The 12292-nt window shown below is 31.8% G+C and overlaps 2 protein-coding genes and 2 long non-coding RNA genes across 4 annotated transcripts in view; 1 reads left to right on the top strand and 3 right to left on the bottom strand.

The window, feature by feature from the left end:
- Nucleotides 1–10092, top strand: part of LOC109585980 (uncharacterized) — a 26304-nt gene extending 16212 nt beyond the window's left edge. Inside the window, exons 9-11 of the mRNA XM_020002121.1 lie at nucleotides 8402–8545; nucleotides 9000–9147; nucleotides 9945–10092. Of these exons, the coding sequence (XP_019857680.1) occupies nucleotides 8402–8545; nucleotides 9000–9147; nucleotides 9945–10063 (411 nt within the window). The 3' untranslated portion in view covers nucleotides 10064–10092. The remainder of the gene's footprint in view (nucleotides 1–8401; nucleotides 8546–8999; nucleotides 9148–9944) is intronic.
- Nucleotides 2232–2432, bottom strand: LOC109585983 (uncharacterized). The gene is made up of 2 exons (XR_002186764.1): nucleotides 2377–2432; nucleotides 2232–2312 (listed from the first exon to the last, which is right to left on the bottom strand). It is a non-coding gene; the product is annotated as an uncharacterized LOC109585983 (long non-coding RNA).
- On the bottom strand, nucleotides 5291–5747 carry LOC109585982 (uncharacterized). The gene is made up of 2 exons (XR_002186763.1): nucleotides 5450–5747; nucleotides 5291–5389 (listed from the first exon to the last, which is right to left on the bottom strand). It is a non-coding gene; the product is annotated as an uncharacterized LOC109585982 (long non-coding RNA).
- LOC109585981 (uncharacterized) lies at nucleotides 6050–6817 on the bottom strand. The gene is made up of 3 exons (XM_020002122.1): nucleotides 6576–6817; nucleotides 6471–6521; nucleotides 6050–6380 (listed from the first exon to the last, which is right to left on the bottom strand). The coding sequence occupies exons 1-3, from the start codon at nucleotides 6739–6741 to the stop codon at nucleotides 6229–6231; spliced, it is 369 nt and encodes a 122-aa protein (XP_019857681.1). The 5' UTR covers nucleotides 6742–6817; the 3' UTR covers nucleotides 6050–6228.
- Nucleotides 10093–12292: the final 2200 nt, after the last annotated feature.

Genomic DNA, 12292 nt, shown 5'->3' with positions numbered 1-12292 from the left:
CGGATGTTCAGTACATGTGGCTACATTGTCAATAATCATAGAAGTCGCCTTCATCCAAAGAATGTCAATTACCTCACTTTTTTGTCTAGGAACTTACAATAGAACTGCCTAAGTATTGCTTAACAAGTTAACATGATCATTAAATTTGATTATTTCATGTATCAATACAATGATTACATAATCATTATTATTCATAATAATCGTGATAATCATGATAATTTTGCTTGTGATAACCATCAGTAATTTTTGTGATATCGCCCATCTCTACATTTAAGTACAGGATACATGAAAAGTAAATGAAAAATCACTAAGATATAGACAAATTTGGGAAGCAATAAGTAAATGTACATACACAAAAGTTTGCCTGAATACAAGTACATACACGACCTGCTTTTTTCAAAATACAAGTAAATACAAGTACACGAAAATTCCAGTAGACGTGCAACCTCTGGTTCATGTTGGAGCAAATGTAAACTGGAATCAAAGAGAAATTTCAAACTATAGAAAGAAAGAGACATACATCAAACTTCCATGAGTCTACTATTTCAATGATGCACTTACTCTTTCTTGATTTATTCTCAGTGCCAAGTGATGCACCAGAAAGCTTCAACAGTATATGTACATGTACATTATTGTCAAGAGTATGATATACTTACTGTTATCAACGAGACACCTACGGTGCATGGCCTCGCCCCTATAGCTGCTATGGTGCATGCCCACACTGCAATAGCTGTTTGATTATCAGCATGAAGAGAGTCTGCTCAACATTAGCTTCCTGCAGTTGCACTTGCTCTTTAATACCTGCAGAAGTAGCAGCACTGCAGCACATACATGCAAGCAGCTCCAGCCCCTCCCATGCATTTAGATTGAAAGGTGTGGCATTCCAGCAAGAAGACCATGTGAGAAAGAAGCTTCACTTTTTCTTTACTAATCAGCAATATATGATAAACTTGCTGACAAAAAAGTTGCTGCCTTTGTATATTTGAGATAGTATAGGTACTTTAGTACCTATAACCCAGCAAGTTGTTGCTCTAGCACTTCACAAACGAGTGACCTCAACAATTTCAAGTAAGTATAACTCTTCATCAAGTAAGATTTAGAGAAATCTGTTCATATTATTTGAAGGCCATGTTCTAATCTACTGAAAAATGCTACCAGCTATCTCTAAAGTGCCAACACAACGGAACTTGGCCCAACTACTCAATTTTCTTACTTTGAAGCTTCTGTACCTAGAACTTGTATTTGAGCAACACAAAACAGTTAAGAAAGACTTTTTTAAGTCAAAAAGAAAGATCTAGGAGCTTAGAACACGCTGTGCTAAAGTTATTGTTTATTAAAGACAAATTTCAGTTGTACAGAATGAATGAATGAATGACAGACACACACAACAACTACCTATACCTTGCGTAGGCTAGGCCAATAACCCATCATTTACTCTGGCTGATATATTATTGCGTATGTTACTGGTTGAATACTAGTGTGTGGACACTGTGGTCTACTGTCCTTAGGGGCTATCATTACATCAGCATAAAGCAGGACCTTATTAGCTGATTCAACCTAACACCATTTCAATATGCACTGTGTAGTTATAATGTTTTCATAATGACAGTTTCATTATTTTCCAATCGTGAGTCCCAATTTACGCATTGTTTTGTACATCAATGCTTTTGAACGCTTTTTTGAGAAAACAATGAAATTATTCCCAAATTAAATTATACAAAAGCACACAATGCTTTAATCTTTTTATAGTATCATCACTGTGGACTATATTTAAGCTTTAAACTTTTGATTTCCCAAAGTGTTTTCTTATGTATATATTACATATTTTTGCTTACTGGCACTTGATTTTTATTGACTGGAATAAACAGGACATTGTCTGTCATCATTAACCTGTAGGATAATATATTTATTGTTTATTGATTTATCTTGCCAATTGCAAAATAATAAGTTTAAAAGTTGGAAAACCTGTTTGGCGACTTTAATAAGTTGGCTATATTTACCTCCGCAAGGTAAATAAGTGATTATATTTACCTTGTATGATGCAATCTGATAGGTCAATTGCAAGTAGGCATGGTAGAATTATAATTTGTATTATTAAATTTGTCCATAAGCAGTGTTAGGTGTGGTATCAATGACTTGTTCTTGTTGTTCATTGTTGATAGTTGGTAAATCATATATTGGACCAATGTCTACTGGTGATCTATCTTTTAGTGTATTCTCTTTATTCTTCATTATACAGTATACAATGATACTAGTAATTATAGATGTAATGAGTCCAGTTAATAAACCAGTGATAGGTACTGCAATAGCAACTGTGTGTGTGTGTGTGTATAATAGATACAGTAGATATGTACATACAGTAATGTATTAACTAACCAGAACTAATAATGGATCCTGTACATGTTGATTGTGATATGATGGAAATAGAGCCTAATAATTGTAAAATTGATATTATCACAAAATTTTGGTGGAGGATTTTTGAGCAATTTAATTATGAACATTTCTTGCACAATTATTAATGCAACTATTATTTGCAAAATGGTAGTATAACTTTAAAAATTGAAGTCGGAATCAGCTCAAACTTTCTACGCAGCATAAGAACATCAATATGTATCAGAAAATGTAATAAAATTTGGGATGATTTCAGAGCCAATTTTTAGAAAAAAACTATGGGCTATAGCCTTAGGTAATTTTCAAAAATGGCTATTTAAAAATGGCAAAAACTTGACAAATTGAAGTTGGAATTAGCTCAAACTTTCTACGCAGCATAAGAACATCAATATGTATCAGAAAAATTAAAGGTGATTTTAAACAATACTTAAGTGGCTAAGCAATAGCAACTTATTATTTCACCAATTATTAGATGATTTCCAGGTGCTGACAAATTGCAATAAAATGTCAGTTAGTAAGAAAGCATTGCACAGAACTGATTTCAGTATTAAAATATAAAATGTATTTAGTACAAACTTGATATTATTGATGGTTCTATTCTGCTTAAAGTTTCTGATACAAAAGTATTATCAATGATTGTCAGAGATATTAAAGTTGAAGTGGATCTGTCATTGCTGCTACTGATAGCATCAGATAAACTTTTAGTAACTGAAACTATAAAAATATGGAATAGATCTAATGTACACAATTATACATGTACATTAAGTATATGATTATAAAATTATGTAGTACTAACCAGGTACAATAGTCAAAGTAATTTCAGACTGTAGCTTAGTTATGTTAACTGTATAAACATAAATTAGATGTTATTGTACATATTAATCATTAATAAACAAACCTGTAATGTTGATCAATTGTCCCTCTCCAATAGCATTAACTGGTTTTATGTATACAGTATATTTATTAATGGGATATAGTCCATTAATAGTTACATTAGTATCAGTTGTATTAATAGCAATATTGTGTACACTAACAATGTAATGTACTGGAGGATAATGTAATGTAACAACCTATTGATAATAATAATGAATTAGAATTAATATCTCAACATACTTGAGTGTTATTCCACCATATTGTAATACTATCAGTTGATATCTGATCCCAACTAATATTAACAACTTGAACTGGTACTATAAGAAATACAATGAGTGTGTGTGTATGTGTGTATAGTACTTACCATTCCATATATACTGTATTAATGATGAAGGAGGTCCTTTTCTTCCAATAGTATCAATAGGAATAATAATAAATGAATAATTAGTACCAATAATAAGAGAAGGAATAGTTGCTGATGATTCATTAGTAATCATTTGTACCTCAATTTTATCATCACTGATTATTGTAATATTATAATATTGAATACAGTGTACTTCATCATTCTTTTCATAGTACCAGTTCATCAATACTGTATTGTTATTAATTGGTATTATCTTTATATTAATAACTGATACTGGTACACCTATACATAGATACAGTATTATGATACATATGGTTCATGGTGTATCTTACCTGCAATATGTACTGTTAATGTGCTGTAATAAAACCCATCTCCAGAGCAGCTAATAATAGTTCCATTAAGTTGTGATGTAGTAGACACATTGACACTAGCAGTACTTGTTAGTGTATTATTAGTAATATCAGTAATTGATAATAAAAATCCATTAATCTTATGATTATTGGTTAGGACACGACTTGAATCATTGATTCTCCATAAAACACCACCTCCTTCTTGATAGCTAGTAATACAAGTGAATACTAGTGTATCTCCAGGACATACAATATCATATGATGGAGAGGACTGGTTGAAAGATAACACTGTACCAAATGATGATACTAATATAATATGATTGATAACAAATTGATTAATACCATAAAACTACTTACCATAGACACTGTTTGACAACAGAATAAAGAATATGATTATCATCTTCAAATGTCAACAGCACTATAGTGAGCTGTGACACACCCATAGTTATTCCATGTGTTTGTATAGTGTGAACTGATTGTTATAATAATAGCAACAGTACATAATACTTTAGGTATTATGTACTCTTGATAATAGTGATATATATACACAATTTAATAGTAATGAACACAGACTCACACATGCTACAGAATGAGATTTTAAAATAATTTTAAATACATTTTTATGAAGAAGTTTATGTCAGAGCAAATATAACCAAGAGTATATGTAACCTAGACCATCAAGAAATTTTGATAATAGAAAGAGAGAGAGACATATTCATGTACATTACATTATACTTACTGTTATCATGACAGTTTTATTATTATCCAATTGTGATTCCCAATTTATGTATTATTTTGTACATCAATGCTTTTGAACACTTTCTTGTGAAAACAATGAAATATTCCCAAATTAAATTATACAAGAGCATACAATACATTAATCTCCTTATAATATCATCATTATAAGCTATAGTTAAACTATAAACTTTTGATGTCTTAAAGCTCTTATGCATACTTCAAACATTTCAATACATGCACCATGTACTTACCGATACTTGATTTATATTGACTGTGGAATAAACAGAACATTGTCTGTCATCATTCACCTATAATTTATAATATACTTATTGTTTATTAATTTATCTTGCCAATAGTAAAATAGTAACTTTAAAAGTTGCTGTGCCAAGATACATCATACTGCTATGCTATTATTTTTAATATATGTCTGCCAAAATAAAATTATAAATGTAGCATTAAATTTGTCCATAAGCAGTGTTAGGTGTAGTATCAATGACTTGTTCTTGTTGTTCATTGTTGATAGTTGGTAAATCATATATTGGACCAATGTCTACTGGTGATCTTTCTCTTAATGTATTCCCTTTATTCTTCATTATACAGTATACAATGATGCTAGTAATTATTGATGTAATGAGTCCAGTTAATAGACCAGTGATAGGTAATGCAATAGCAACTGTGTGTGTATGTATAATAGATACATTAGATATGTACATACATTATTGTATTAACTAACCACTGATGATACATCCTGTACTTGTTGATTGTGATGTGACAGAAGTACAGCCTAATAAATATAATAGTAATATCAATTTATTTTAAAAGTGTAAATTAACTACTTAATAGGCATTTACTACCACATGCTTAACTTTGTCACTAACTTGTAAACGTGATTTAGCAGTTGACTAGTCAGATATGTCAAAAATTTTGGAATTGAAAAGATATGGGCTATAGTATGGGGTATTTTACAGAAATTGGCTCATTTTAAAATTGATCACAAGTCCACAACCTTAGTTAAAATCACCTCAAACTTTCTACACAGCATAAGGGCATCAATACGTATCAGAAAATTTAATAAAAATTGGGGGTAATTTTAGAGCTATTTTTTGGAAAAAATTATGAGCTATAGCCTTGGGTAATTTTTAGAATTTTGGTGCTTTCTTGAAATGGCCATAGCTTTAAAAATTTAAGTCAGAATCAGCTCAAACTTTCTACTCAGCATAAAGACATCAATATGTATCAGAAAATGTAATAAAAATTTGGGATGATTTTGAAGCCATTTTTTAGAAAAAATAAACCTTGGGCTCTAGCCCGCTTTCTACACAGCATAAGGACATCAAGCATCTGAAAAAATAAAGGTAATTTTTGGAGTGATTTATGAATAAGTCCTAGGCAATAGCAACTTATTGACCAAAATTTTGGATGATTTTTATGTGCTTACAAATTGCAATAAAATGTCAGTTAGTAAAAAAGCATTGCACTGAACAGATTTCAGTATTATAATATAAAATTTATTTAGTACAAACTTGATATTGTTGATGGTTCTATGCTGCTTGAGGGTTCTGATACTAATGTATCATCAATGATTGTCAGAGATATTGACATTAAAGTGGATCTGTCATCACTGCTACTGATGATAGTATCAGATAAACTCTCAATAACTGAAACTATAAAAATATGAAATAGAAAGCATTAGGTATAATTTACACATGTAGTAGACATTTGTATATAAATTTTTATATTATTGTTATACTAACCAGTTAAAGTGGTTGTTGTTGTTAAAATGGACTGTTGATTAGTTATGTTGACTAAAGATTAGACACACTACACTAAATATACTCATCAGTTTATAATAAACAAACCTGTGATGTTAATCAGTAGTCCCTCTCCAATAGCATTAACTGGTTTTATGTATACGGTATATTCATTATTGGGATATAGTCCATTAATAGTTACATTAGTATCAGTTGTATTAATAGTAATATTGTGTATACTAATAATGTAATGTACTGGAGGATAATGTAACATATCCTAGATAATATTAACGATTTAGAATTAATACCTTAACATACCACTATGTTATTCCACCATATTGTAATACTATCAGTTGATATCTGATCCCAACTAATATTAACAACTTGAGCTGGTACTATAAGAAATACAATGAATGTGTGTGTTTATAGTACTTACCATTCCATATATACTGTATTAATGATGAAGGAGGTCCTTCTCTTCCAATAGTATCAATAGGAATAATAATGAATGAATAATTAGTACCAATAATAAGAGAAGGAATAGTTGCTGATGATTCATTACTGATCATATGTCCATTAATATTATCATCACTGATTATTGTAATATTATAATATTGAATACAGTGTACTTCATCATTCTTTCCATAGTACCAGTTCATCAATACTGTATTGTTATTAATTGGTATTATCTTTATATTAATAACTGATACTGGTACACCTATACATAGATACAGTATTACGATACATATGGTTCATGATGTATCTTACCTGCAATATGTACAGTTAGTGTACTACTAAAATGAACTCCATCTCCAGAGCATCTAATAATAGTACCATTAAGATGTGATGGAGCAGACACATTGACACTAGCAGTACTTGTTACTTTTGATGCTGTGTTATTCAGTGCAGTTATATTGAGTACAAAGCCATTGATGAACAATACACTGTTTGATAGTAGGGTACGACTCATGGTGTTGATATTCCATACAACAGCTACGCCTTGTTGATAGTTAGTAATACAAGTGAATACTAGTGTATCTCCAGGACATACAATATCATATAATGGAGAGGACTGGTTTAGTGACACTGTACCTAATGAAACTAATAATAATTAATAATATTAATATCTAATAGATTATAATAAAAGCACTGACCATAGATACTGCTTGACAACAGAATAAAGAATATGACAATCATCTTCAAATATCAGCCACACACGCATACACACTTGTGAGAAGTGACACACCCATAGTTAGTGTTATTCTTTTGTCGTATACGCAAGTTCTATAGATTGCTCTCATTTTATGAGTTATGAATAATACATAACTTATACTGTCAGTCCTTCAGTGATCCTACTAATCAAGCTAGTCAAGAGACATTATTCCAAGAGCTCAAAGCACTAGCTATTCTAAGAATTTGCATATTAAGAATGCTGTTCCTGGAAGAGTTGGTTTAGCAGTTTAACATAATGACCACAAACTGATAATTGTATAGTGTGGATTGGTTGTCCTTGTTAGAATGGAAACAAGGACAAGTAGGATTCCAGTGACTGACTATATCCATACCAATAAAAATCCAAAATAAAATCCCACTCTCATGATGCAAATTCTACTCTACATTGCATTTTCAATATTATTATGTAAGTAATTGTGATCACCTTGCAATTTACAGTAGAATTTGTGTCATGAGAGTACGATTTTGACTTTGAATTTTTGTTGGCATGGATAATCAGTCATTCAGAATCCTACTTGTCCTTGTTTTCATTATATTTTTTAAAACTTTCTCTAGAATCCCACTCAATCTATTTAAAAAATTTTTTTGTACTTGAAATTTTAAAATTGCTCCAAAAACATGTATGGTATTATAAGCTTTTGTATACTTTCAGTAGAATATCATTTATTGTGTTTTGATCAATACAACTATTATCATTTCAGATTACTCCAGTTGAAAGAAATATTTCGGTCGATCCATGTCACCCTGGATACACATTTAATGAGAGGACCAGTAGTTGTGAGTGTGCCTTTAACTTGAGACAGATTGTCAGATGTGACAGCTACAACAGATACTTCTATGTACAGGTAATGAAATCACACTCACAGCACCTCATAATAAGTTTAAGAATCAAGCTTTGCTGTTTGGGCAGTTATTTTTGTGGTTTAGAAACAAGTACTTGTATATGTAATCATTTGAATATTTTTTAATTGCATTTTTGGCTACTATACTATTAAATGCACTTTCATGTTCTCAATTTAATTGTGTCATCCCTCCCCTATGTAAACTGTCAACCAACCATGAATTGGAGCAAACCACAAAAATACTCAACCCATAGAAATAGTAAAGCTAGGTTTACATTCAGCATAATGGTCAAAATTGCATGGGAAATTTGACTTTTTGATGCTAAAACACTTTGAAGTTGACACAAAATAGACAAATTTTAATTTTACATTTGTTTGTGTTATATTTTGTGGCAAGTGTAAACCAGGCTTAACATGAGACATTTATCTTTATTCAAATCTTTCTTATTGTCACTAGGAAGGACTGTGGGTGTACACTGATGGCAGTGATATTGTATTCAGAGGTGCTATACCTGGCTTCTTGAACTGCACACAGGAACGTAATCTCCCAGGATGCTTATTCAAGTTTGATGAACCCAATGAACAATGTGCTACTGGAAGAACAGGTCAGATATTAGCATATGCTTGCTTGTATTGTACATAGTATTTGTTGATACCGTAGGCCGGGTTTTGATTGCGTATCTAATAGATTGCGAATTTGAAAAAATAACTAATTTACGTTTCCAACAATTGCGAGATGCTAGCCTAGCTAGCCACACTCACAAGTTAACTGATTGTCTTGTTTCTCTCCTTTGCCATCTAAAGCTACTGCCACAGCTTGATTAACTTCCTTCAAAATGTTAGGTGGCATTGGGACTTGACTAGATCAGGTAATTTGGGCTGAAAATAGCACAGGATACCACTAATGATGCTATAAAATGAAACACGTGTAGAGAAAATGATTGATAGGCGTGGTGCTTATTAATTATTATAGGCGTGGCGTTTATCAATTATTATTAATTACGATTCTTTTCATTGCGAGATGTATTCCGGACTCGCAATTCACAATCAAAAAAAACCTCCAATCGAAACCCGGCCTACGGTATGTCTATTACAGCATATTAGTATTGAACATGGTTGTTAAAATCTACACAATAGATTTTTAACAAAGTTTAACGTGGTCCATGTGGTCATTATAATCTAGCCTTAAGCATGCACTGTATCAAAATACATTTGTGTTAATAAAAATTGTCACCTATTTTATGGACCACAGCCCATAGCATTCCAGAATATAATGCATAATTACTTGAATAATTTGTTTTTAAACTGTGTATTATAAAATCTTAAACTTTATTTCTAGCATGTGCTTTATGTACACTATAAAGATTAGCACTCTCTGTCCTTTCTTTTTTCTTCTTTTTAGGTGATTTGTGTGCACATTGTGCTGAAGGATACAATTTAGCTCTTGATCTTTTGCGCTGTCGCAAAAACTGCAGTGACGTTGGAGCAGCTTTTTTATTCGTGGGAGTATGTAAGTATTGAAATCAATAATAATGACAATAATAAAAAATTATGTTGTTTTTTAATTACGTGTTATAGTTACAGTATCATGGAGCTATATTGTATCAATATACATGTACTTAAATGTACTTATTATGACTTAAGCCGGGGTTTCCATATAGTTGTGGCTGTTATATATATTCTGTGGTTAGCATGCAATTGTTGTAATAATGGAAACCAGGCTTTAAAGTATTGTGTTTGTATCATGATTTGGTTCATGGATTAGGGAATTTGATTGATTTTTTATGTGTAGCCTTGAGTTTATACATTTGTTTGTTCTTTGCTTCCTTTATGAGTGTTATTACCATAAGAATAATTGTATATTCAAATTCAGAAACTGAAAGTGCTTTGCTCTTTAAGCTTAACTCTACTTTTAGTAAATTTATTTTTATTCTGTTCAGTAGTTTGTAGTTACAACTATGGCAAATTGTCTTGTTTCTTATTTGGCAAAGAAATGGCAACCTTTTCTTTGTATTTCTCCTTCAGCAGTCTTGGTTCTATTGTGGTACTATCTCATATTTACTCATAGTTTCTTAATAAGACATTTTATTGCTAGCTACTTAACTGAAAATTTCCCCACCTCTTGGTACCAGTATGGTCTATTTATTTTGGCGTGCTCAGGATGGTTTTCTTTCCCTTTATTTGGTCTGTTAGCTGATGTATGGGTTGGAAGATACAAAGCTATACTGATTGGTATAGTATTGTGTTTTATATCATGGATTGTAATAGGAATTGGATTTATTCTGGACATTTACTTAGACTCTGAAACAGTACTATACTGTATTTACAGTTTTGGCTTTATATTTCATTTTTGTGGTTTATCCAGTTTCACTGCTAACATTGTTCAGTATAACATTGATCAACTTGTTGGAGTTTCAGCTGATGAACTGAATTCTGTCTTATACTGGCATATACTATCTGAACCACTTTTGAGCTTGCTTTATCATCTTCTTCATTGCTTATTTTATAGTAGTAAGTATTTTCTCATGATCACTTTCATAGCATCGGGTGTATCTGTATCTCTTGTACTGGTGTCTCATTCATTCTTCAAACACAAACTGGAGAATATATCACTGATCAAGAATCCAATCAAACTCATAGTTAGAGTATTGTGTTATGCCAGGAAGCACAAGTATCCTGAGAATCGTAGTGCTCTGACCTACTGGGAGGAAGAGGCTCCTTCAAGACTAGACCTTGGCAAGGATAAATATGGTGGACCATTCACAGAGGAAGAGGTAGAAGATGTGAAGACAGTATTTCGTATGCTACCATTATTCATTGGTTTTGTTGCTTTTATTCTCAGTGATGATTTCTATTGGTCTGCTGTTGATTGTTTTACATTACCAACTTGCTTAGCATTAACAGACTCTCAGTATTTTATTTGTTCAGTCATTCTAATGTTAGTTTATTTATTCTTTATCAGAGTTTGTTTCTACAAGTATATTCCCAGTATGCTGACTAGAATGGGTTTTGGTCTTTTCCTTGCTTTCATTGCTACAGTTTCTAAAGTGATCATATTTGTCATTGAGAGGCCTCATCCTGACATAAGCAATTTGGTATACTGCTCTTTATTCCACAAACTATCCAAGGTTTCTCTTTTATATTATTGTATCCAGTATCACTGGAGTTTACAGTAGCTCAGTCTCCAGTACACATGAGAGGAGTGATGGTTGGATTGTGGTATGTAGCTTGTTGGGGAATTGGTTATCTCATTAACAGTTTTTTAAAGTTTCCATTTGCTTGTGAGAGTCAGTCCTTATGTACCAGTTTCTATTATTATATAACAAAGAGTGTACTAGTTCTTATCATACTGATAGTGTTTGTGATACTGGCTAAATGCTACAAGTATCGTGGGAGAGAGAATGAAGTTAATATTGTTCAGATAGTTGATGATCATTATCAGAGATACATGGAACAAAGGGAACAATTTGGTAGTGACACTGACAGTGACTCCTCCAGTGATTGACAGTATGCCGACTGCATGTGCACTAATAAGGACGGTGGACTACAATTAAGTTTTAAATAAACTGTTTTTACATTTTAGTATTGTGCTGCTTTAGAAATCAATTGTATTATTTGAAATGCAAATTAGCCGCTTGTGTATCCAGTATTATTGGAGTTTACAGTAGCTCAGTCTCCAGTACACATGAGAGGAGTGATGGTTGGATTATACTTTTGGTGTTGTATATCTTCTGGCTAGAGTTTGGACTT

Source organism: Amphimedon queenslandica, unplaced genomic scaffold, assembly GCF_000090795.2.
Source record: "Amphimedon queenslandica unplaced genomic scaffold, v1.1 AMPQUscaffold_12974, whole genome shotgun sequence".
NCBI classification, from domain to species: domain Eukaryota; kingdom Metazoa; phylum Porifera; class Demospongiae; order Haplosclerida; family Niphatidae; genus Amphimedon; species Amphimedon queenslandica.
Note: the sequence above shows the minus strand (reverse complement) of the source record. Positions and strands in the feature narration are given on the sequence as shown.